Genomic DNA, 27,401 nt, shown 5'->3' on the forward strand with positions numbered 1-27,401 from the left:
TAAAGGACTAGACTGACTCTCAGTCCCGTTAAACTACCGCAGCGTCCGTGGCACGCAACGAGGCCGAGGTTCTGAGACACACGCACCTGGTCAATATGCTTACAGGGTCATTTCAGATAACCATAGGTATAAACAAGAGATCAACTAAAGGACTAGAGTGACTCTCAGTCCCGTTGAACTTACGCAGCGTCCGTGGCACGCAACGAGGCCGAGGTTCTGAGACACACGCACCTGGTCAATATGCGACAAAACAGCTGTTCAATAGTTAAACGGTATATTGGAAAGTCACTTCTCAGATCCAACAAGTTAGAATCTTTAAGTAATTTGAGTCAGGTGTCAATTTACCCGAAGTCAAATGGTTGTTTAAATGAATTCAGAATTCAAGAAGTCAGCGCCAAAGTAATGGCAAATGTCTCTTTATATACCTTTTGATTCTCTGCACCCGATCCGCTGCCCCTCCCAGTCCCTCAGAGCAGAGAGGGTGATGACATATCTTACAACAGGAAATACTTTTCTTACAGTGCGCATATGGGCCTCTGTTCATGTGCTCTTACTCCATCAGCAATGAGTCTAACAGCTGTTCCCATTCAGAGGTGTCACTTGAGGCAGAGGGTGATTCTTCCTGACACCAGTCAGGTTCAGTAGTTGGTTGGCTTGAGTCGTCTTCTGGTGGCTTTGCCCAATCCGGTATTTCGGTAGGCGAGGTCATCTCTGTCTCTACCCTTGGTGGGAGAGGCAGGGGAAGAGGACCAAGAGGTAGATCCATTTGGCGTTTTACTACAGTAGCTAATACATTATAATAAGGCACCATGGTAGCTAATACATTATAATAGAATAAGGCTCCATGGTAGCTATTACATTATAATAGAATAAGGCTCCACGGTAGCTAATACATTAGAATAGAATAAGGCTCCATGGTAGCTAATACATTATAATAGAATAAGGCTCCATGGTAGCTAATACATTATAATAGAACAAGGCTCCATGGTAGCTAATACATTAGAATAGAATGAGGCTCCATGGTAGCTAATACATTATAATAAGGCTCCATGATAGCTAATATATTATAATAGAATAAGGCTCCATGGTAGCTAATACAGTAGAATAGAATAAGGCACCATGGTAGCTAATACATTATAATAGAATAAGGCTCCATGGTAGCTAATACATTATAATAGAATAAGGCTCCATGGTAGATAATACATTATAATAGAATAAGGCTCCATGGTAGCTAATACATTATAATAATGCACCATGGTAGCTAATACATTATAATAGAATAAGGCTCCATGGTAGCGAATACATTATAATAGAATAAGGCTCCATGGTAGGTAATACAGTAGAATAGAATAAGGCACCATGGTAGCTAATACATTATAATAGAATAAGGCTTCATGGTAGCTAATACAGTAGAATATAATAAGGCTCCATGGTAGCTAACACATTGTAATAAAATAAGGCTCCATGGTAGCTAATACAGTAGAATAGAATAAGGCACCATGGTAGCTAATACATTATAATAAGGCTCCATGGTAGCTAATACATTATATTAAGGCTCCATGGTAGCTAATACAGTAGAATCGAATAAGGCATCATGGTAGCTAATACATTATAATAGAATAATGCTCCATGGTAGCTCATACATTAGAATATAATAAGGCACCATGGTAGCTAATGCATTATAATAAGGATCCTTGGTAACTTATACATTATAATATAATAAGGATCCTTGGTAGCTAATACATTATAATATAATAAGGCTCCATGGTAGCTAATACATTATAATAGAATAAGGCTCCATGGTAGCTAATACATTATAATAGAATAAGGCTACATTGTAGCTAATACATTATAATATAATAAGGCTCCATGGTAGCTAATACAGTAGAATAGGGCTCCATGGTAGCTAATACATTATAAAATAATAAGGCTCCATGGTAGCTAATACATTATAATAGAATAAGGCTCCATGGTAGCTAATACATTATAATATAATAAGGCTCCATGGTAGCTAATACAGTAGAATAGGGCTCCATGGTAACTTATACATTATAATATAATAAGGCTCCATGGTAGCTAATACATTATAATAGAATAAGGCTCCATGGTAGCTAATACATTATAATAGAATAAGGCTCCATGGTAGCTAATACATTATAATATAATAAGGCTCCATGGTAGCTAATACAGTAGAATAGGGCTCCATGGTAGCTAATACATTATAAAATAATAAGGTTCCATGGTAGCTAATACAGTAGAGTAGAATAAGGATCCATGGTAGCTAATCCATTATAATAGAACAAGGCTCCATGGTAGCTAATACATTATAATAGAACAAGGCTCCATGGTAGCTAATACATTATAATATAATAAGGCTCCATGGTAGCTAATACAGTAGAGTAGAATAAGGATCCATGGTAGCTAATACATCATAATAGAATAAGGCTCCATGGTAGCTAATACAATAGAATAGAATAAGGCTCCATGGTAGCTATTACATTAGAATAATGCTCCATGGTAGCTAATACATTATAATAGAATAAGGCTCAATGATAGCTAATACATTATAATAGAATAAGGCACCATAAATGTATCCTTTACTGACATGTCTATTACATGTATCCTATACTGACTAGTCTATTTACCCATTAGGTCTAATACATGTATCCTATACTGACTAGTCTATTTATCCATTAGGTCTAATACATTTATGCATGTTGATTTTGTCCATCCGCACCAGACGCGATCAGGACACGTAGGTTGAAATATCAAATATAACTCTGAACCAAGTACATTCATTTTGGGACAGGTCGAAAAGCATTCATGGCAATTGAGCTAGTTCGCTTGCTGTTGCTAGCTCATTTGTCCTGGGATATTAACATTGGGTTGTTAAGTTATCTGAAATGCACAAGTTCCTCTGGTCCTACAATGAATCCATGATTGCATGCTGTCAGGCTGCATCACCGCCTGGTACAGCAACTGCACCAAACAGCTACTATCTCAAGGCCATCAGACTGTTAAATAGCCATCACTGGCCAGCCTCCACCCAGTACCCTGCCCTGAACTTAGTCACTGTCACTAGCTGGCTACCACCCAGTACCCTGCCCAGAACTTAGTCACTGTCACTAGCTGGCTGCGGCCCGGTACTCAGCACTGCTCGTTCAAGGCTGCTGCCCTATGTACATAGACATGGAATCACTGATCTCTTAAATAATGGACCACTGGTCACTAATAATGGAACACTGGTCACTTTAATAATGGAACACTGGTCCCTTTAATAATGGAACACTGGTCCCTTTAATAATGGAACACTGGTCCCTTTAATAATGGAACACTGGTCACTTTAATAATGGACCACTGTTCACTTTAATAATGGAACACTGTTCACTAATAATGGAACACTGGTCGCTAATAATGGAACAATGGTCACTTTAATAATGGACCACTGGTCACTAATAATGGAACACTGGTCACTTTAATAATGGAACACTGCATTACATCATTTACATTTAAGTCATTTAGCAGACGCTCTTATCCAGAGCGACTTACAAATTGGTGAATTCACCTTCTGACATCCAGTGGAACAGCCACTTTACAATAGTGCAACTAAATCATTTAAGGGGGGTGAGAAGGATTACTTATCCTATCCTAGGTATTCCTTGAAGAGGTGGGGTTTCAGGTGTCTCCGGAAGGTGGTGATTGACTCCGCTGTCCTGGCATCGTGAGGGAGTTTGTTCCACCATTGGGGGGCCAGAGCAGCGAACAGTTTTGACTGGGCTGAGCGGGAACTGTACTTCCTCAGTGGTAGGGAGGCGAGCAGGCCAGAGGTGGATGAACGCAGTGCCCTTGTTTGGGTGTAGGGCCTGATCAGAGCCTGGAGGTACTGCGGTGCCGTTCCCCTCACAGCTCCGTAGGCAAGCACCATGGTCTTGTAGCGGATGCGAGCTTCAACTGGAAGCCAGTGGAGAGAGCGGAGGAGCGGGGTGACGTGAGAGAACTTGGGAAGGTTGAACACCAGACAGGCTGCGGCGTTCTGGATGAGTTGTAGGGGTTTAATGGCACAGGCAGGGAGCCCAGCCAACAGCGAGTTGCAGTAATCCAGACGGGAGATGACAAGTGCCTGGATTAGGACCTGCGCCGCTTCCTGAGTGAGGCAGGGTCGTACTCTGCGGATGTTGTAGAGCATGAACCTACAGGAACGGGCCACCGCCATGATGTTAGTTGAGAACGACAGGGTGTTGTCCAGGATCACGCCAAGGTTCTTAGCGCTCTGGGAGGAGGACACAATGGAGTTGTCAACCGTGATGGCGAGATCATGGAACGGGCAGTCCTTCCCCGGGAGGAAGAGCAGCTCCGTCTTGCCGAGGTTCAGCTTGAGGTGGTGATCCGTCATCCACACTGATATGTCTGCCAGACATGCAGAGATGCGATTCGCCACCTGGTCATCAGACGGGGGAAAGGAGAAGATTAGTTGTGTGTCGTCTGCATAGCAATGATAGGAGAGACCATGTGAGGTTATGACAGAGCCAAGTGACTTGGTGTATAGCGAGAATAGGAGAGGGCCTAGAACAGAGCCCTGGGGGACACCAGTGGTGAGAGCGCGTGGCGAGGAGACAGATTCTCGCCACGCCACCTGGTAGGAGCGACCTGTCAGGTAGGACGCAATCCAAGCGTGGGCCGCGCCGGAGATGCCCAACTCGGAGAGGGTGGAGAGGAGGATCTGATGGTTCACAGTATCGAAGGCAGCCGATAGGTCTAGAAGGATGAGAGCAGAGGAGAGAGAGTTAGCTTTAGCAGTGCGGAGCGCCTCCGTGATACAGAGAAGAGCAGTCTCAGTTGAATGACTAGTCTTGAAACCTGACTGATTTGGATCAAGAAGGTCATTCTGAGAGAGATAGCGGGAGAGCTGGCCAAGGACGGCACGTTCAAGAGTTTTGGAGAGAAAAGAAAGAAGGGATACTGGTCTGTAGTTGTTGACATCGGAGGGATCGAGTGTAGGTTTTTTCAGAAGGGGTGCAACTCTCGCTCTCTTGAAGACGGAAGGGACGTAGCCAGCAGTCAGGGATGAGTTGATGAGCGAGGTGAGGTAAGGGAGAAGGTCTCCGGAAATGGTCTGGAGAAGAGAGGAGGGGATAGGGTCAAGCGGGCAGGTTGATGGGCGGCCGGCCGTCACAAGAAGCGAGATTTCATCTGGAGAGAGAGGGGAGAAAGAGGTCAGAGCACAGGGTAGGGCAGTGTGAGCAGAACCAGTGATGTCGTTTGACTTAGCAAACGAGGATCGGATGTCGTCGACCTTCTTTTCAAAATGGTTGACGAAGTCATCTGCAGAGAGGGAGGAGGGGGGAGGGGGAGGAGGATTCAGGAGGGAGGAGAAGGTGGCAAAGAGCTTCCTAGGGTTAGAGGCAGATGCTTGGAATTTAGAGTGGTAGAAAGTGGCTTTAGCAGCAGAGACAGAGGAGGAAAATGTAGAGAGGAGGGAGTGAAAGGATGCCAGGTCCGCAGGGAGGCGAGTTTTCCTCCATTTCCGCTCGGCTGCCCGGAGCACTGTTCTGTGAGCTCGCAATGAGTCGTCGAGCCACGGAGCGGGAGGGGAGGACCGAGCCGGCCTGGAGGATAGGGGACATAGAGAGTCAAAGGATGCAGAAAGGGAAGAGAGGAGGGTTGAGGAGGCAGAATCAGGAGATAGGTTGGAGAAGGTTTGAGCAGAGGGAAGAGATGATAGGATGGAAGAGGAGAGAGTAGCGGGGGAGAGAGAGCGAAGGTTGGGACGGCGCGATACCATCCGAGTAGGGGCAGTGTGGGAAGTGTTGGATGAGAGCGAGGGAAAAGGAAACAAGGTAGTGGTCGGAGACTTGGAGGGGAGTTGCAATGAGGTTAGTGGAAGAACAGCATCTAGTAAAGATGAGGTCGAGCGTATTGCCTGCCTTGTGAGTAGGGGGGGAAGGTGAGAGGGTGAGGTCAAAAGAGGAGAGGAGTGGAGTGGAAAGAAGGAGGCAGAGAGGAATGAGTCAAAGGTAGACGTGGGGAGGTTAAAGTCGCCCAGGACTGTGAGAGGTGAGCCGTCCTCAGGAAAGGAGCTTATCAGGGCATCAAGCTCATTGATGAACTCTCCGAGGGAACCTGGAGGGCGATAAATGATAAGGATGTTAAGCTTGAAAGGGCTGGTAACTGTGACAGCATGGAATTCAAAGGAGGCGATAGACAGATGGGTAAGGGGAGAAAGAGAGAATGACCACTTGGGAGAGATGAGGATCCCGGTGCCACCACCCCGCTGACCAGAAGCTCTCGGGGTGTGCGAGAACACGTGGGCGGACGAAGAGAGAGCAGTGGGAGTAGCAGTGTTATCTGTGGTGATCCATGTTTCCGTCAGTGCCAAGAAGTCGAGGGACTGGAGGGAGGCATAGGCTGAGATGAACTCTGCCTTGTTGGCTGCAGATCGGCAGTTCCAGAGGCTACCGGAGACCTGGAACTCCACGTGGGTCGTGCGCGCTGGGACCACCAGATTAGGGTGGCCGCGGCCACGCGGTGTGGAGCGTGTGTATGGTCTGTGCAGAGAGGAGAGAACAGGGATAGATAGACACATAGTTGACAGGCTACAGAAGAGGCTACGCTAATGCAAAGGAGATTGGAATGACAAGTGGACTACACGTCTCGAATGTTCAGAAAGTTAAGCTTACGTAGCAAGAATCTTATTGACTAAAATGATTGAAATGATACAGTACTGCTGGAGTAGGCTAGCTGGCAGTGGCTGCGTTGTTGACACTACACTAATCAAGTTGTTCCGTCGAGTGTAATAGTTTCTACAGTGCTGCTATTCGGGGGCTAGCTGGCTAGCTAGCAGTGTTGATTACGTTACGTTACGTTAAAAGAACGACAATAGCTGGCTAGCTAACCTAGAAAATCGCTCTAGACTACACAATTGTCTTAGATACAAAGACGGCTATGTAGCTAGCTAGCTACGATCAAGCAAATCAAACCGTTGTACTGTAATGAAGTGAAATGAAAATGTGATACTACCTGTGGAGCAGGTAGTATTAACTCCCATGGAGCCTTATTATAATGTATTAGCTACCATGGAGCCTTATTATAATGTATTAGCTACCATGGTGCCTTATATTATACTGTATTAGCTACCATGGTGCCTTATTCTATTGTAATGTATTAGCTACCATGGAGCCTTATTCTATTATAATGTATTAGCTACCATGGTGCCTTATTCTATTATAATGTATTAGCTACCATAGAGCCTTATTATAATGTATTAGCTACCATGGTGCCTTATATTATATTGTATTAGCTAACATGGTACCTTATAATATTATAATGGATTAGCTACCATGGAGCCTCATTCTATTATAATGTATTAGCAACCATGGTGCCTTATATTATACTGTATTAGCTACCATGGAGCCTTATTATATTCTACTGTAATAGCTACCATGGAGCCTTATTATATTCTACTGTATTAGCTACCATGGAGCCTTATTCTATTATAATGTTTTAGCTACAATGGAGCCTTATTCTAATGTATTAGCTACTGTTAGAGCCGATTTGGACATATTTGCGTAAAAGACTGAACATATGGAGCTCCATGTATATTTGTGTAAATATATTAAATATTAATGTAAATGATGAAATATTAGGTACGTACCATTATGATTTATATTTACCTGATTTGAGATATATTCATTTGTTGTTTGTGTAACTCAGTTTTTGTCCCCCCCTCTCTTGCCTATTCATTGTATTGTGGTAAGTGTGTTAGGATAAAGGCAGGAAGTTGGGCCTTCGGGAGGGGGAGTCCTTGCTAGATGCGGGAGCGTTATAGTTTTTTGACCATACATCCATACATACAAACATACATACAGACAGGTCATAATATGTATTTTCCATATCAAGTATTCTCTGCTTTAAGTTGATTGGAGAATAATTTATTTGTTAGACATAAGAAGAATAAACATTTTTGTTGCACCATATCCCTGGATGTCATCGAATGTTTGGCCGTTTGGGAAACCTTGAGTGTGGACTGTATGCGTACCAAACAACCCCGCTTCAGGCTTGGGCAGTGGCTATGGTAAAGGCAAAAGGAAGCCACTACAATCAAGTCAAAAAACTCCGTGAAGGATTACTATCGGAAGGAAATCTCCGGTTCGGACACACGCTGGATATTGTTGTATTTGTAATTGCATTCGGATCGTAAGGACAGCTCGCTTGGAAGGATTTGAACTCCTAGAATTCGCCAGCCGTGAGTAACCACTGCGAATGAATGAGCTGCCCTGTTCAATGCGATCGTTTGATCATGCATATTATGGAAGCGCAAACGTGCTTTTAATTGGAATGTTTGATAAACTTGGGAATGGAATTCAAAACACAGCGTTGTGAAAACAATTAAGAAGTTTAAGTTTGGGTAACACTGAGATCCTACGCACAATGTAGGTTAATCTTATGTCTAATATTTGGCCTCACGTGTAAATGCAATGCAACGAATGCAATCTAAGGATCTAAAGCCAACTGTGTGTTTAAACTTCATTAAAGGGACAACTGATAATGGGATGAAATGTTTAAAACGCATATAAAATGCCGAACTTGCACATGTCCAATTCAAAATGGGTCAATATGCTGAAATGGAGGACTGTTTTAAAGCATTAAAGGAGGTCTAAAGGGGCATTACGTTTAACAATCAAAAACCAACAACTGTGTCATTGTAAATTGAGTGAACTAAAAGTGAATGATGGAGGATGAAATCCCAAATAAGACTCCACTGGAGAGGGCAGAGGAGCATCTAAATTCACTCTATGCAGCCCGGAGAGGCAAACTTGGAGTGTGTACACGTAAAATGAATGAAATAAAAGCCCTTCTTGTTGATGGAGGAAACATTGAAACTGTGGATGAGAGTCTTGAAGCATTTCATGCTGTTCTCAATGACTTTAAGAATGCTCATGATTCTGTGCTAGAGCTGGTCACAGAGGAGGCTCGCCAAGCATCATTACAGGACAAGCATGCATTGGAACTGGAGAAAGCTCAACTGGAACAACAGAAAGCTCAACTGAATGTTAGGATGGAAAAAATGGCACTGGAAACGGACATAGCAGCATATAATGCCAAACTGAAGGTCCTGGAGAGTGACTCAACTTCTCAATCCCATGTTGTGGCAGCCCATTTTCTAAGCCAAGAAGATGGAATGAACTCTTACTTTGAGAACCAGGAACCCGAGGTCTATAAGGAACCTGAACCATCACCTGTTGAGTTTGCTGCATTAGGTGCAGTTCCAAAGACCCCGCTACAAAGAGTTTTACAACCGACCACAAAGCCATCAAAACCTATTCAGAAAACAGTCATAAACCACACCCTTCAGCAGCCAACATCAAGGTCTAGCAATCAACACGGAATCAACACTGCGGGTATCAGCCATGATAACCTCTCTACTGTCATGCAAAGGCAGAATGAAGTTGCTGACCTCCTTGTACTACAGCACAAACAGGCCACACTCCCTGTTAGGGAGATACCTATGTTTGACGGTGATCCTCTAAACTTTAGGCCATTTATGCGTGCATTTGAGCATGGTATAGAAGATAAGACAAGCAGTCACCAGGATAGGCTCTATTACCTGGAACAGTACACCTCTGGTCAGCCCAAGGATCTGGTCCGTAGTTGTCTGCATATGGAAGCCAGAAGAGGCTATGCAGAGGCTAAGAGGTTGTTAAAGGAACACTTTGGCAATGAAATCAAAGTCACCACTGCTTACATGGAAAAAGCTTGGAACTGGACAAACATCAAACCGGATGATGGAAAGGGACTGGGTGGCTATGCACTCTATCTTAGAGGATGCTGTAACGCTATGCAAGACTTACAGAACATGGAAGAGCTTAATCTTCCCTCCAACATAAAGTTGATCATGTCAAAACTTCCCTACAAACTAAGGGAAAAATGGAGGTCTACGGCATGTGATATTTTAGAGAGAAGCCACCTGAGGGCCCAGTTCAGTGACCTTGTGACATTCATGGAAAAACAGGCCAAAATACTGCAGGATCCTTTGTACGGAGATATCCAAGATCCCCTTATCAACAAAAGGTTTTTTAAAACCAAAACAGAAGCTGACTTTAAGCAGCAGTTCAAGTCCAAGAGTAGGGGAAGCAGCTTTGCCACTGCAGTAGCTGTAGTGGCAGATTGTGACCCTGAAAAACCTCTAAAAGAACAGACATTCAAAGTCAAGAAACCAGGCACCTACCCTTCTGATTCTCCCAGTATCTCATGTGTATTTTGCGCTGGTGAGCATTTCCTGGTCGACTGCCAACAGGTGAAGGCACAGCCACACGAAGCCAAGGTTGAGTTTCTGAGATCAAAAGGCCTTTGTTTTGGCTGTTTGATGAGAGGACACTTAAGCAAAGAATGTAAAAGAAGGATGACCTGTCAGAAATGTCAAAGAAAGCACCCCACGATCCTGCACATTGAAGGAAGAGAGAGATTTAGATCTCTGAAGGCCGATACGAGGGGTGTAGCAGTAAAGCGGGAGGAGACTGTCAGCAGTGCTCTTGTTTCACTGGAAGCTGGTGAAGATACCGGGGCCGGTACAGATTGTGCACTTGCGATTGTGCCAGTTCAAGTAAAGATGGCAAATGGAAGCAGGTCTACGTTAACCTATGCATTTCTCGATTCTGGTAGCTCAGCAACATTTTGTACGGAGAGACTCATGAGGCAGTTGCAAGCTAAAGGCAGTGAGACTGAAATTCTGCTACGCACAATGGGGCAGGAGAGTCCTACCAAGAGCTTTGAGATATCTGGATTAGAGATTGGCAATGTGGAAGGTGACACATTTCTTGCATTACCAAAGGTCTACACCCAAAATAAGATCCCAGTGACAAGAGAAAATATTCCCACTCAGAAAGATCTCAAAAGGTGGCCATACCTGAAAGAGGTTCAGTTGAAGGAAATTGACGCCGACGTCGAACTCCTGATTGGCGTAAATGCTCCAAAGGCAATGGAACCCTGGAAAATCATAAATAGTCAAGGCAACGGACCGTATGCAGTGTAAACCCTCTTTGGATGGGTGATGAACGGTCCTCTTAACAATTGTACCATGGCAGAAGAATCTGGACATCCTACGGTGATGGCCAATCGTATCTCAATGGCCGACCTGGGGGTTCTTCTTGTAAATCAGTACAACCATGACTTCCCTGAGAGAGGGTATGAAGAGAAAAGTGAGATGTCAGCTGAGGATCGTAGGTTTATGGAGATCGTATCAAGCTCCATAACCCTCAAAGACCATCACTACTACTTACCGTTGCCCTTTCGCAAAAAAGATGTAGTCCTGCCAAACAATCATGACATGGCAAAGCAGCGGGCTCTAAATATTATCAGGAAGTTCAAGAAGGACAAAGGTTACGCTGCAGAGTACAAAGGCTTCATGGAAGAGATGATAACAAAAGGTTACGCCGAGAAGGTACCACAAGAACAGCTCCTCAGAGAGAAAGGCAAGGTATGGTGTGATCTTTACTTGCCTTGTGAGTCGAGCTGTCCATCTAGAAGTTGCTAGTTATCTGGATACTGATTCCTGCATCAATGCCCTGCGCAGGTTTATCTGTCGAAGGGGCCCAGTAACAAGTATCAGAACAGACAATGGCACCAACTTTGTTGGAACACACAGAGAGCTAGGGGAAGCTATGAAAGAGCTGGATCACAGCAAGATTCAAAATGAATTACTGAAGGAAGGAGTGACATGGTCATTCAACCCTCCCTCTGGAGCCCACCATGGGGGGGTATGGGAGAGGTTGATCCGACTGGTGAAAAAGATCCTCTATTCAGTCCTTAAAGAGCAAGTACTGGATGATGAGGCTTTGCAGACCGCCTTGTGTGAAGTTGAGGCGATTATGAACGACAGACCAATCACTACTGTAACAAATGACCCTAATGATCTAGAACCCCTGACTCCGAACCATCTGCTTCATCTGAAAGCTAAGCCAGTCCTGCCACCAGGACTATTCCAGAGAAGCGACCTATACACACGAAGGAGATGGAAGCAAGTACAATATATCACTGACCTCTTCTGGAAGAGATGGATCAGGGAGTATCTTCCACTTATGCAGGAGCGGAACAAGTGGAACAAAACTAAGAGAAACTTCAGTCCTGGTGACCTCGTGGTCATCGTCGATGACACCGCCCCAAGGAACTCCTGGCTAATGGGGCGTGTGGTGGAGGCCTTGCCAGGGGCCAAAGGTCTTGTCCGGAGCGTCATGGTTAAGACTAAGACCAATATCTTACAGAGACCTATCAATAAACTCTGTCTGCTCCTTGAGGCGACTGAGTGAAACACACACACACACACACAGTGCTCCATCTTAGAATCACGTGCACCTCTGATTCGTTGATGTCGTACTCTTACATTCTTTGATGTCATACATTTTTGGACGTCAAACTCTTGACATTTTTGGAAGTTGAACACCTTTACACTTCAACTCAGACTGAGATCTATGAACTCTTTTTCTACATGGCACCTTGTATATTTGTATATAGCTATGAACTGTAATAGTGCTCTGGTATAGAATGTTTTGTGTATTGGCTCTATGTCTGAATATTAAGTAATTGTTGTGCATTCAGGCAGTCAACAATTAGGGGCCGGTATGTTAGAGCCGATTTGGACATATTTGCGTAAAAGACTGAACATATGGAGCTCCATGTATATTTGTGTAAATATATTAAATATTAATGTAAATGATGAAATATTAGGTACGTACCATTATGATTTATATTTACCTGATTTGAGATATATTCATTTGTTGTTTGTGTAACTCAGTTTTTGTCCCCCCCCTCTTGCCTATTCATTGTATTGTGGTAAGTGTGTTAGGATAAAGGCAGGAAGTTGGGCCTTCGGGAGGGGGAGTCCTTGCTAGATGCGGGAGCGGTATAGTTTTTTGACCATACATCCATACATACAAACATACATACAGACAGGTCATAATATGTATTTTCCATATCAAGTATTCTCTGCTTTAAGTTGATTGGAGAATAATTTATTTGTTAGACATAAGAAGAATAAACATTTTTGTTGCACCATATCCCTGGATGTCATCGAATGTTTGGCCGTTTGGGAAACCTTGAGTGTGGACTGTATGCGTACCAAACAACCCCGCTTCAGGCTTGGGCAGTGGCTATGGTAAAGGCGAAAGGAAGCCACTACAGCTACCATGGAGCCTTATTCTATTATAATGTATTAGCTACAATGGAGCCTTATTATAATGTATTAGCTACCATGGAGCCTTATTCTATTCTAATGTATTAGCTACCATGGAGCCTTATTCTATTCTACTGTATTAGCTACCATGGAGCCTTATTCTATTATAATGTATTAGCTACAATGGAGCCTTATTATAATGTATTAGCTACCATGGAGCCTTATTATATTCTACTGTATTAGCTACCATGGAGCCTTATTCTATTATAATGTTTTAGCTACAATGGAGCCTTATTCTAATGTATTAGCTACCATGGAGCCTTATTCTATTATAATGTATTAGCTACCATGGAGCCTTATTCTATTCTACTGTATTAGCTACCATGGAGCCTTATTCTATTATAATGTATTAGCAACCATGGTGCCTTATATTATACTGTATTAGCTACCATGGAGCCTTATTCTATTCTACTGTATTAGCTACCATGGAGCCTTATTCTATTCTAATGTATTAGCTACCATGGAGCCTTATATTATACTGTATTAGCTACCATGGAGCCTTATTCTATTCTACTGTATTAGCTACCATGGAGCCTTATTCTATTATAATGTTTTAGCTACAATGGAGCCTTATTCTAATGTATTAGCTACCATGGAGCCTTATTCTATTATAATGTATTAGCTACCATGGAGCCTTATTCTATTCTACTGTATTAGCTACCATGGAGCCTTATTCTATTATAATGTATTAGCAACCATGGTGCCTTATATTATACTGTATTAGCTACCATGGAGCCTTATTCTATTCTACTGTATTAGCTACCATGGAGCCTTATTCTATTCTAATGTATTAGCTACCATGGAGCCTTATATTATACTGTATTAGCTACCATGGAGCCTTATTCTATTCTACTGTATTAGCTACCATGGAGCCTTATTCTATTCTAATGTATTAGCAATCATGGAGCCTTATTCTATCATAATGTATCAGCTAAAATCAAATCAAATTTTATTTGTCACATACACATGGTTAGCAGATGTTAATGCGAGTGTAGCGAAATGCTTGTGCTTCTAGTTCCGACAATGCAGTAATAACCAACAAGTGATCTAACTAACAATTCCTAAACTACTGTCTTATACACAGTAAGGGGATAAAGAATATGTACATAAGGATATATGAATGAGTGATGGTACAGAGCAGCATAGGCAAGATACAGTAGATGGTATCGAGTACAGTATATACATATGAGATGAGTATGTAAACAAAGTGGCATAGTTAAAGTGGCTAGTGATACATGTATTACATAAGGATGCAGTCGATGATATAGAGTACAGTATATACGTATGCATATGAGATGAATAATGTAGGGTAAGTAACATTATATAAGGTAGCATTGTCTAAAGTGGCTAGTGATATATTTACATCATTTCCCATCAATTCCCATTATTAAAGTGGCTGGAGTTGAGTCAGTGTCAGTGTGTTGGCAGCAGCCACTCAATGTTAGTGGTGGCTGTTTAACAGTCTGATGGCCTTGAGATAGAAGCTGTTTTTCAGTCTCTCGGTCCCAGCTTGATGCACCTGTACTGACCTCGCCTTCTGGATGATAGCGGGGTGAACAGGCAGTGGCTCGGGTGGTTGATGTCCTTGATGATCTTTATGGCCTTCCTGTAACATCGGGTGGTGTAGGTGTCCTGGAGGGCAGGTAGTTTGCCCCGGTGATGCGTTGTGCAGACCTCACTACCCTCTGGAGAGCCTTACGGTTGAGGGTGGAGCAGTTGCCGTACCAGGCGGTGATACAGCCCGCCAGGATGCTCTCGATTGTGCATCTGTAGAAGTTTGTGAGTGCTTTTGGTGACAAGCCGAATTTCTTCAGCCTCCTGAGGTTGAAGAGGCGCTGCTGCGCCTTCTTCACGATGCTGTCTGTGTGAGTGGACCAATTCAGTTTGTCTGTGATGTGTATGCCGAGGAACTTAAAACTTGCTACTCTCTCCACTACTGTTCCATCGATGTGGATAGGGGGTGTTCCCTCTGCTGTTTCCTGAAGTCCACAATCATCTCCTTAGTTTTGTTGACGTTGAGTGTGAGGTTATTTTCCTGACACCACACTCCGAGGGCCCTCACCTCCTCCCTGTAGGCCGTCTCGTCGTTGTTGGTAATCAAGCCTACCACTGTTGTGTCATCCGCAAACTTGATGATTGAGTTGGAGGCGTGCGTGGCCACGCAGTCGTGGGTGAACAGGGAGTACAGGAGAGGGCTCAGAATGCACCCTTGTGGGGCCCCAGTGTTGAGGATCAGTGGGGAGGAGATGTTGTTGTCTACCCTCACCACCTGGGGGCGGCCCGTCAGGAAGTCCAGTACCCAGTTGCACAGGGCGGGGTCGAGACCCAGGGTCTCGAGCTTGATGACGAGCTTGGAGGGTACTATGGTGTTGAATGCCGAGCTGTAGTCGATGAACAGCATTCTCACATAGGTATTCCTATTGTCCAGATGGGTTAGGGCAGTGTGCAGTGTGGTTGAGATTGCATCGTCTGTGGACCTATTTGGGCGGTAAGCAAATTGGAGTGGGTCTAGGGTGTCAGGTAGGGTGGAGGTGATATGGTCCTTGACTAGTCTCTCAAAGCACTTCATGATGACGGAAGTGAGTGCTACGGGGCGGTAGTCGTTTAGCTCAGTTACCTTAGCTTTCTTGGGAACAGGAACAATGGTGGCCCTCTTGAAGCATGTGGGAACAGTAGACTGGTATAGGGATTGATTGAATATGTCCGTAAACACACCAGCCAGCTGGTCTGCGCATGCTCTGAGGGCGCGGCTGGGGATGCCGTCTGGGCCTGCAGCCTTGCGAGGGTTAACACGTTTAAATGTTTTACTCACCTCGGCTGCAGTGAAGGAGAGACCGCATGTTTCCGTTGCAGGCCGTGTCAGTGGCACTGTATTGTCCTCAAAGCGGGCAAAAAAGTTATTTAGTCTGCCTGGGAGCAAGACATCATGGTCCGTGACTGGGCTGGATTTCTTCCTGTAGTTCGTGATTGACTGTAGACCCTGCCACATGCCTCTTGTGTCTGAGCCGTTGAATTGAGATTCTACTTTGTCTCTGTACTGACGCTTAGCTTGTTTGATAGCCTTACGGAGGGAATAGCTGCACTGTTTGTATTCAGTCATGTTACCAGACACCTTGCCCTGATTGAAAGCAGTGGTTCGCGCTTTCAGTTTCACGCGAATGCTGCCATCAATCCACGGTTTCTGGTTAGGGAATGTTTTAATCGTTGCTATGGGAACGACATCTTCAACGCACGTTCTAATGAACTCACACACGGAATCAGCGTATTCGTCAATGTTGTTATCTGACGCAATACGAAACATGTCCCAGTCCACGTGATGGAAGCAGTCTTGGAGTGTGGAGTCAGCTTGGTCGGACCAGCGTTGGACAGACCTCAGCGTGGGAGCTTCTTTTTTTAGTTTTTGTCTGTAGGCAGGTATCAGCAAAATGGAGTCGTGGTCAGCTTTTACGAAAGCTACCATGGAGCCTTATTCTATTATAATGTATTAGCTACCATGGAGCCTTATTCTATTGTAATATATTAGTTACCATGGTGCCTTATTATTATGTATTAGCTACCATGGAGCCTTATTCTACTATAATGTATTACCTACCATGGAGCCTTATTCTATTATAATGTATTAGCTACCATGGAACCTTATTCTATTATAATGTATTAGCTACCATGGAGCCTTATTCTATTGTAATATATTAGCTACAATGGAGCTTTATTATAATGTATTAGCTACCATGGAGCCTAATTCTATTATAATGTATTAGCTACCATGGAGTGTAACGGCGTTCTTCTTTTGTCGAAGGAGAGTCGGACCGAAATGCACGTGTTTGTTACTCATGTTTAATAGTGAAACAAAACAACGAAAACTATACATGAAATAACTAATAGATAAATAAACAACAAAACAAAACGGAACGTGAAACCTATTACAGCCTGACTGGTGAAAACTAACACAGAGACAGGAACAATCACCCACGAAATACAAAGCGAAACCCAGGCTACCTAAATACGGTTCCCAATCAGAGACAACGAGAATCACCTGACTCTGATTGAGAACCGCCTCAGGCAGCCAAACCTATGCAACACACACCCCTAATCAACTACAATCCTTATAACTAAAGAACCCCACAAAGAATACAACAAACAATAAACCCATGTCACACCCTGGCCTGACTAACTAATAAACTAAAACACAAAATACTAAGACCAAGGCGTGACAGAACCCCCCCCCCCCTAAGGTGCAGACTCCCGAACGCACCTCAAAACCATAGGGAGGGTCCGGGTGGGCGTCTGTCCATGGTGGCGGTTCCGGCTCCGGACGTGGACCCCACTTCATAAATGTCATAGTTCCTCCCCTTCGCGTCCTGGGATGATCCACCCTCGCCGCCGACCATGGCCGAATAGTCCTCACCCAGAACCCTACATAACAGAGGAGCAGCTCGTGACTGAGGGGCAGCTCGGGACTGAGGCAGCTTGGGACTGAGGAGCAGCTCGGGACTAAGGGGCAGCTCGGGACTGAGGGGCAGCTCGGGACTGAGGGGCAGCTCGGGACTGAGGGGCAGCCCGGGACTGAGGGGCAGCCCGGGACTGAGGGGCAGCCCAGCACTGAGAGGCAGCCCAGCACTGAGAGGCAGCCCAGTACTGAGAAGAAGCCCAGTACTAAGATGAAGCCCAGCCAGGCAGTTGAATCCGGCAGATCCTGGCAGACTGGCGGATCCTGGCCGACTGGCGGATCCTGGCCGACTGGCGGATCCTGGCCGACTGGCAGATCCTGGCCGACTGGCGGATCCTGGCTGACTAGCAGATCTGGCAGATCCTGGCTGACTGGCGGATCTGGAAGAGTCTGGTTGACTGGCAGATCTGGAAGAGTCTGGTTGACTGGCAGATCTGGAAGATTCTGGCTGACTGGCAGATCTGGAAGAGTCTGGTTGACTGGCAGATCTAGAAGAGTCTGGCTGAATAGGAGATCTGGAAGAGTCTGGCTGACTGGCAGATATGGAAGAGTCTGGTTGACTGGCAGATCTGGAAGAGTCTGGCTGACTGGCAGATCTGGAAGAGTCTGGTTGACTGGCAGATCTGGAAGAATCTGGCAGACTGGCAGATCTGGAAGAGTCTGGTTGACTGGCAGATCTGGAAGAGTCTGGTTGACTGGCAGATCTGGAAGAGTCTGGCTGACTGGCAGATCTGGATAAGTCTGGTTGACTGGCAGATCTGGAAGAGTCTGGCTGACTGGCAGATCTGGAAGAGTCTGGTTGACTGGCAGATCTGGAAGAATCTGACAGACTGGCAGATCTGGAAGAGTCTGGTTGACTGGCAGATCTGGAAGAGTCTGGTTGACTGGCAGATCTGGAAGAGTCTGGTTGACTGGCAGATCTGGAAGAGTCTGGCTGACTGGCAGATCTGGAAGAGTCTGGCTGACTGGCAGATCTGGATAAGTCTGGCTGACTGGCAGATCTGGAAGAGTCTGGCTGACTGGAAGAGTCTGGCTGACTGGCAGATCTGGAAGAGTCTGGCTGACTGGAAGAGTCTGGCTGACTGGAAGATCTGGAAGAGTCTGGCTGACTGGCAGATCTGGAAGAGTCTGGCTGACTGGCAGATCTGGAAGAGTCTGGCTGACTGGCAGATCTGGAAGCGTCTGGCTGACTGGCAGATCTGGAAGAGTCTGGCTGACTGGCAGATCTGGAAGAGTCTGGCTGACTGACAGCTCTGGCTGCTTCATGCTGACTGACGGCTCTGGCGGCTTCTTGCGGACTGGCAGCTCCTTGCAGACTGGCAGCTCCTTGCAGACTGGCAGCTCCTTGCAGACTGGCAGCTCCTTGCAGACTGGCAGCTCTAGCTGCTCCATGCAGACTGGCAGCTCCTTGCAGACTGGCAACTCCATGCAGATTGGCAACTCTAGCTGCTCCATGCAGGCTGGCAGCTCTGGTTGCTCCAAGCAGACTGACAGCTCTGGCTGCCCTATGCAGACTGGCAGCTCTAGCTGCTCTATGCAGACTGGCAGCTCTGGCTGTTCCATGCAGACTGGCAGCTCCTTGCAGACTGGCAGCTCTGGCTGTTCCATGCAGACTGACATCTCTGGCTGCTCTAAGCAGACTGACAGCTCTGGCTGCCCCTTGCAGACTGGCAGCTCTGGCTGCCCCATGCAGACTGGCAGCACTGGCTGCTCTATGCAAACTGGCAGCTCTAGCTGCTCCATACAGGCAGGAGGAGAAAGCGCTGGCTGCGCTGAACAGGCGAGGCGCACTGAAGGCCTGATGCGTGGTGCTGGCACTGGTGGTATTGGGTCGAGGACACGCACAGGAAGCCTAGTGCGGGGAGCTGCTACCGGAGGGCTGGGGTGTGGAGGTGGCACAGGATGGACTGGACCGTGAAGGTGTACTGGAGAGCCTGAGAGCAGGACTGGCACAGGACGTGCAAGGCTAGGTAGGTACACAGGAGGCTTAGTGCGTGAGGCTGGCACACTTTTCACCAGCCGACTAACACGCACCTCAGGACTAGTATGGAGGTGCCATTAAATCCCAGACATGCTCCGTCGGACGAATATTGTACCTAAAGCACCAAACTAGCAACTCCCTCATTACTCTCTCCTCCAATTTCCCCATTAACTCCTTCACAGTCTCTGCTTCGCTCACCTCCAACACTGGTTCTGGTCTCCTCCTTGGCTCTTCACAATAAACAGGGAGAGTTGGCTCAGGTCTGTCTCCTGACTCAGCCACTCTCCCTGATAGCCCCCACCCAAGAAATTTTTGGGGCTGCTTTTCGGGTTTTGCTCTGCACCGCCGTGTCTTTCTTTTCGACTCCATTCTCCTATAGCCCTCTTCGCACTGCTCCAGCGAATCCCAGGCGGGCACCGGCACTCTCTCTGGGTCGGCCGCCCACCTATCTATTTCTTCCCACGTCGTAATATCCATACTGTACTCCATTGTGGGCTGCTCCTGTTTCCATCCACGTCCCCGTGCTGCCTCCTCATACCAGCGCCTCTCCGCTTCAGCCGCTTCTAATTCCTCCTTAGGGCGGCGATATTCACCAGGCTGAGCCCAGGGTCCCTTTCCTTCCAGCTCCTGTTTCCTCTTTGCCTGCTGCACCTTTGGGATTCAAGGATTTCCTCCCATGTCCAGAAATCCTTAATACGCGGCTCCTCTTTGGGCTGCACCTGCCTGTTGACACGCTGCTCGGTCCGTGTGTGGTGGGTGATTCTGTAATGGCGTTCTTCTTTTGGCGAAGGAGAGTCGGACCGAAATGCAGCGTGTTTGTTACTCATGTTTAATAGTGAAACAAAACAACGAAAACTATACATGAAATAACTAATAAATAAATAAACAACAAAACGGAACGTGAAACCTATTACAGCCTGACTGGTGAAAACTAACACAGAGACAGGAACAATCACCCACGAAATACAAAGCGAAACCCAGGCTACCTAAATACGGTTCCCAATCAGAGACAACGAGAATCACCTGACTCTGATTGAGAACCGCCTCAGGCAGCCAAACCTATGCAACACACACCACTAATCAACTACAATCCCTATAACTAAAGAACCCCACAAAGAATACAACAAACAATAAACGCAATAAACCATGGAGCCTTATTATATTATAATGTATTAGATACCATGGAGCCTTATTCTATTATAATGTATTAGCTACCATGGAGCCTTATTATAATGTATTAGCTACAATGGAGCCTTATTATAATGTATTAGCTACATGGAGCCTTGTTCTATTATAATGTATTAGCTACCATGGAGCCTTATTATATTATAATGTATTAGATACCATGGAGCCTTATTATATTATAATGTATTAGTTACCATGGAGCCTTATTCTATTATAATGTATTAGTTATCATGGTGCCTTATTATAATGTATTAGTTACCATGGAGCCTTATTATATTATAATGTATTAGCTACCATTGAGCCTTATTATAATGTATTAGCTACCATGGAGCCTTATTCTATTGTAATGTATTAGTTACCATGGAGCCTTATTCTATTCTATTGTATTAGCTACCATGGAGCCTTATTCTATTCTATTGTATTAGCTACCATGGAGCCTTATTATAATGTATTAGCAACCATGGAGCCTTATTCTATTATAATGTATTAGCTACCATGGAGTCTTATTCTATTCTAATGTATTAGCTACCATGGAGCCTTATTATAATGTATTAGCAACCATGGAGCCTTATTATATTATAATGTATTAGCTACCATGGAGTCTTATTCTATTCTAATGTATTTGCTACCATGGAGCCTTATTCTATTATAATGTATTAGCTACCATGGAGCCTTATTCTATTTTAATATATTAGCTACCATGGAGCCTTATTCTACTCTACTGTATTAGCTACCATGGTGCCTTATTATAATGTATTAGCTACCATGGTGCCTTATTATAATGTATTAGCTACCATGGAGCCTTATTACATTCTACTGTATTAGCTACCATGGAGCCTTATTCTATTATAATGTATTAGCTACCATGGAGCCTTATTCTATTTTAATATATTAGCTACCATGGAGCCTTATTCTACTCTACTGTATTAGCTACCATGGAGCCTTATTCTATTATAATGTATTAGCTACCATGGTGCCGTATTATAATGTATTAGCTACCATGGAGCCTTATTCTACTCTACTGTATTAGCTACCATGGTGCCTTATTATAATGTATTAGCTACCATGGTGCCTTATTATAATGTATTAGCTACCATGGTGCCTTATTCTACTTTTTATTTTTCATTTCTTTCACTCTCTCTATACTATATATAAATAAACAACTCTATACTGCTTCTACATAGTGGAATAACATTGATGGGAACATTCATGTTTTTCACATCAACAACAATCAATGTTTTTATAAAAACGCCATCACATATCACATATCAACTCAATGATACAAAACGACTGAATTCAAGAGGTTTCAAAGTTCAAAATCAAGAAATGCTCATTCTATTAATTCATTCAATCATTTACATGGTGCAATATCTAAATCATGTATTCAATCATTTACATGGTGCAATATCTAAATCATGTATTCAAATCAAATTCATTTAGCGAAAAGCCAGATCACATCCAATCCAAGAGGTTTAAGGTTAGAATCAAGAAATCCAAAACTCCATTCATCTATATAATAATTAACATTTAGCAATATCCCAAAAATATAATGAACAATATTAGAGGGGTTTATACTCGTATGCAATGGATGAAAGTTCGTATAGTATTTATCATGTATAGTATTTATCATTTATAGTATTTATCAACTCCAGATGAAAACTTGAAAAAAGTAGGTCTATTTTGTTAATGATTTCATATAAACAATATGATTTAATTTGGCATAAAAAAAACATAATTTTCAGGTCAAAAACACAAGTCAGAACACAGTCTCTCGATTCTCTCATGTGTTTTCAGGTCCTCTAACTGGGAAAATGTCTTTCCACAATGAGAGCAGTCGTATGACTTCTCCTCCTGTGTATGTATTCTTTCATGCTTATTCAGATGTCTTAAATTGATAAAACTCTTTCCACACAGGGAGCATTGGTAGAGCTTTTCTTGTGCGTGTGTTGTCTCGTGCTCTTTTAGGGTCCCGAACTGGGTAAACCGCTTTCCACACTGGGAACATTGGTAGGGCTTTTCCCCTGTGTGTATCCTCTCATGCTCCTCCAGGCTCCTTAAGCGGGTAAAACGCTTTCCACACTGGGAACATTGGAAAGGCTTTTCCCCTGTGTGTATCCTCTCATGCTGCTTCAGGCTCCCTAACCAGGCAAAACTCTTTCCACACTGGGAACAGTGGTAAGGTTTCTCTCCAGAGTGTATTCTCTTATGCTCCCTCAGGTTTCCTAACAAAGTAAAACTCTTTCCACACTGGGAACATTGGAAAGGCCTTTCTCCTGTGTGTGTCCTCTCATGCCTTTTTAGGGCCCATGATAGGGAAAATATCTTTTCACAATGGGAGCAGTGGTGTTGTCTCGCTGGTTTGGGTTTCACTGGGTCTGGTCCCCCCGAAGGACTCTTTCTGCTGTCAGAGTGAGAGTCTAGTCTCTCTCCTGCCAAAGACAAACAGATTATTTAGTTAAATACTTAATAGAGACCTGAATGAAATTTCTACATGATAAAACTGGCTCCATGTCGAGTAGGAGCCTGGTGAAGAGCTCCGGTCTGAGAAACTGACTGATGCTGCTCCCTCTGTGACATCGCTGCTCCCTCCTGTGACATCGTTGCTCCCTCCTGTGACATCGCTGCTCCCTCCTGTGACATCGCTGACCCCTCCTGTGACATCGCTGACCCCTCTGTGACATCGCTGCCCCCTCTGTGACATCGCTGCCCCCTCCTGTGACATCGCTGCCCCCTCTGTGACATCGCTGCCCCCTCTGTGACATCGCCGCTCCCTCTGTGACATCGTTGCTCCCGCCTGAGACATCGCTGCTCCCTCCGGTGACATCGCTGCTCTATCCTGTGACATCGCTGCTCCCTCCTGTGACATCGCTGCTCCCTCCTGTGACATCGCTGCTCCCTCCTGTGACATCGCTGCTCCCTCCTGTGACATCGCTGCTCCATCTGTGACATCGTTGCTCCATCTGTGACATCGTTGCTCCCTCCTGTGACATCGCTGACCCCTCCTGTGACATCGCTGCTCCCTCCTGTGACATCGCTGACCCCTCCTGTGACATCGCTGACCCCTCTGTGACATCGCTGCCCCCTCTGTGACATCGCTGCCCCCTCCTGTGACATCGCTGCCCCCTCTGTGACATGGCTGCCCCCTCTGTGACATCGCCTCTCCCTCTGTGACATCGTTGCTCCCGCCTGAGACATCGCTGCTCCCTCCGGTGACATCGCTGCTCTATCCTGTGACATCGCTGCTCCCTCCTGTGACATCGCTGCTCCCTCCTGTGACATCGCTGCTCCCTCCTGTGACATCGCTGCTCCCTCTGTGACATCGCTGCCCCCTCTGTGACATCGCCGCCCCCTATGACATCGCTGCTCCCCTCTGTGCCATCGTTGCAGCCTCCTTTTAAACTACTGCCCAGCCTTTCTGAACTGCCTGACTGAACAACACACATCATCTGAAGCTGTGGAAGACCATCACCAAGACTTGCCAGATCTCTACATATGTTTTGTTAGTTTGGGCAGTTTTTACAGTCTGAGATTGTTTTGTAATGAAAAGTGTTGTATATAATACATTAATTACTACTATTGTTATACTATCAGGTTTAGACTAGTTAGGTTTAGTTTAATGATATATAATGATAAATAATGATATATACAGTGGGGAAAACAAGTATTTGATACACTGCCGATTTTGCAGGTTTTCCTACTTACAAAGCATGTAGAGGTCTGTAATTTTTTATCATAGGTACACTTCAACTGTGAGAGACGGAATCTAAAACAAAAATCCAGAAAATCACATTGTATGATTTTTAAGTAATTAATTTGCATTTTATCCCTATGGTAGGGTAACTCCTACCAGTAATCTCTTTCCAGAGTTATCCATCCCTGTGATTGGGTAGAGTAACTCCTACCAGTAATCTGCCCTCCTCTTTCCAGAGTTATCCATCCCTGTGATTGGGTAGAGTAACTCCTACCAGTAATCTGCCCTCCTCTTTCCAGAGTTATCCATCCCTGTGATTGGGTAGAGTAACTCCTACCAGTAATCTGCCCTCCTCTTTCCAGAGTTATCCATCCCTGTGATTGGGTAGAGTAACTCCTACCAGTAATCTGCCCTCCTCTTTCCAGAGTTATCCATCCCTGTGGATCCCTGTGGCTTATCCATCCCTGTGGCTTTAATGAAGTGGAAGATGGATTCATGTAGATCAGGTTGTCATACCTGTGGTATTATTGATCAGGTTGTCATTCCTGTGGTATTATTGATCAGGTTGTCATACCTGTGGTATACGGGCTTTATTGCTTAAACTATTTATACCCTACGTATTTATCTAGACAGGGAAGATAACAGTTTAATGTGGCTCTGTGATCCCCTACGTATTTATCTAGACAGGGAAGATAACAGTTTAATGTGGCTCTATACTCCCCTACGTATTTATCTAGACAGGGAAGATAACAGTTTAATGTGGCTCTGTGATCCCCTACGTATTTATCTAGACAGGGAAGATAACAGTTTAATGTGGCTCTATACTCCACTATTTTAGATTGGAGATCAAATGTTTCATATGAGACAAAGGAACAGAATGTCACCTTTTAGTTGAGGGTATATTCATACATATCAGTTTTACCATTTAGAAATAAAATATCTAGTCCCTACATTTGAATGCCTCATAAGTATTTGGACAAATTCACTTATATGTGTATTAAAGAATTTGATCCCATATTCCTAGAACACAATGACTACATCAAGCTTGTGACTCTACAAACTTGTTGGATACATTTGCAGTTTGTTTTGGTTGTGTTTCAGATGATGTTGTACCCAATAGAAATGAATGGTGAGATGGTGATGTATAATGTGTACATTATATCCTATTGGTAGACTGAGTGCAGGGAGGCGATCACATTGATAAGGGGAGAGAGGGTGATGTATAACGTTTACATTATATCAGGGATCCTATTGGAAGACTGAGTGCAGGGAGGCGATCACATTGATAAGTTTTGTTTTGGTTGTGTTTCAGATGATGTTGTACCCAATAGAAATGAACAGTAAGTAATGTATCGTATCATAGAAGTCACACAAGGAATAGAAAATGTTTCTGAACACTTGTATATTAATGTGGATGCTAACATGATTAGGGATAATCATCAAAGAATCATGAATAATAATGAGTGAGAAAGGTAGAGACATAAATACCATACTCCTTTTTGGTACTTAAACGTTACATATCTCCACTGTCCTAATAAACAGATAGTGGAGAGTAGCTGAGGGTTTGAACAAACGGAACATCTCTAATTCATAGACAGAGCTGTGGATGCAAGGACCCACCATGAGATCAAAATGATGGTTTTAAAACCGTTTTGAGTCAAATACAGTGTTTGTTTACATTGTCATTGTTTACAAGCTTATATTTGGGGTTCTGGTGAGGTGCAATGTCCCTTTGGCTTTAAAACCACACCTTAGTTCAACAACTACAGAGTTTCTGGACATGTTTTTAAGACAGTACTCACTGGTGTTAATCAGATCTTCATTCTCCTCTTCCTCTCCTTCATCTCCCAAAACACGCTCCTCTTCTTCTTTCAAGGTGACAGCCTCCTCTTCCTCCCTTTTCATTCTGAAATGTTCTACTCCCCCTTCTTCCACTGTGACAGCCTCTATCCCCTCCTCTTCTTCCACTGTGACAGCCTCTATCCCCTCCTCTTCTTCCACTGTGACAGCCTCTATCCCCTCTGCCTCTTTCACTCTAAAATGCTCTTTCTCTTCTTCCACTGTAACATCGTCCTCTTCTTTCAATGTGACACTGATAGCCTCCTCTTCCTCCTCTTTCATTCTGAAAGCTTCTTCCTCTCTTTTTACTGTAACATCCTTCTCTTCTTTCAGGACAATGTTCAGTCCCAGAGCTTCTTTCTCCGCCCAGCAGACCGCCTCTTCTTTAACAGGAGGGTAGTCGTTCAGTGAGTTCATGGTCGGGCTAGCTAGCATTAACGATAAGCTTAGTGCTAGACTCAGTATAATCAACACATTTGTACATTTAACAAGCAAATTACTTTAAGTTAAATAGTAGATAATAAAGAGGATTGTGTTAAAAACACCGAGATCAATATTCACAAAAATGGTCTAAAGAGCTTTAATGTTTTCGGTTGTATGTTGGCTACAAGGCTAAAGAGGTGGTTGAATGAATCAGTATCCGTGTTGGTGAAACAGCTTCCGGTGTCGTGTTGGTCCACTAGATATGACGTCAACATCTGAAGGTCGTGCATCGCCGTCATCTGACTGGAATGGGTAACGCAGTTTAGAAAAATATTCACTACATTGTTTATTCATTTAAAGATGAGCAAATATGTTTTGTCTGACTTCTTTACAGCCAATACTTTCGTCTATGCAGACCTGTAGCTACATGTGAATATGTACATTATGAATATATACTGTTAGAGTAGTTTAATGCAGACCTGTAGCTACATGTGAATATGTACGTTACGAATACATGAGGATACATGAGGTGATAATAGTTTCGTGTAGCTCAGTTGGTAAAGCATGGAGCACACAACGCCAGGGTTGTTGGTTTGATACCCGCGCGGGA

At 44.4% G+C, this 27,401-nt stretch overlaps 1 protein-coding gene across 2 annotated transcripts; it reads right to left on the reverse strand.

Moving 5' to 3' along the window:
- LOC135530726 (zinc finger protein 32-like) lies at window positions 1-26,982 on the reverse strand. 2 transcript variants are annotated; one of them, XM_064958940.1, is made up of 2 exons: window positions 26,332-26,982; window positions 1-722 (listed from the first exon to the last, which is right to left on the reverse strand). In XM_064958940.1, exons 1-2 carry the CDS (start codon window positions 26,801-26,803, stop codon window positions 718-720), a joined length of 477 nt encoding a protein of 158 aa, XP_064815012.1. In that variant the 5' UTR covers window positions 26,804-26,982; the 3' UTR covers window positions 1-717. The 2 variants fall into 2 exon arrangements, with proteins under 2 accessions (XP_064815012.1, XP_064815009.1); XM_064958937.1 differs by lacking the exon at window positions 1-722 and adding an exon at window positions 22,015-23,267.
- Between the last annotated feature and the right edge of the window lie 419 nt (window positions 26,983-27,401).

Source organism: Oncorhynchus masou, chromosome 5 (genome assembly GCF_036934945.1).
Source record: "Oncorhynchus masou masou isolate Uvic2021 chromosome 5, UVic_Omas_1.1, whole genome shotgun sequence".
Taxonomy (NCBI): domain Eukaryota; kingdom Metazoa; phylum Chordata; class Actinopteri; order Salmoniformes; family Salmonidae; genus Oncorhynchus; species Oncorhynchus masou.

Excerpts from the sequence above, each read along its gene's own strand:
- LOC135530726 (XM_064958937.1), bottom strand. The coding sequence starts at position 26,803 with ATGCTAGCTAGCCCGACCATGAACTCACTGAACGACTACCCTCCTGTT. Across the intron at positions 23,268-26,331 it reads TGAAGATCTGATTAACACCA|GAGAGAGACTAGACTCTCAC; the intron begins GTGAGTACTGTC and ends TGTCTTTGGCAG.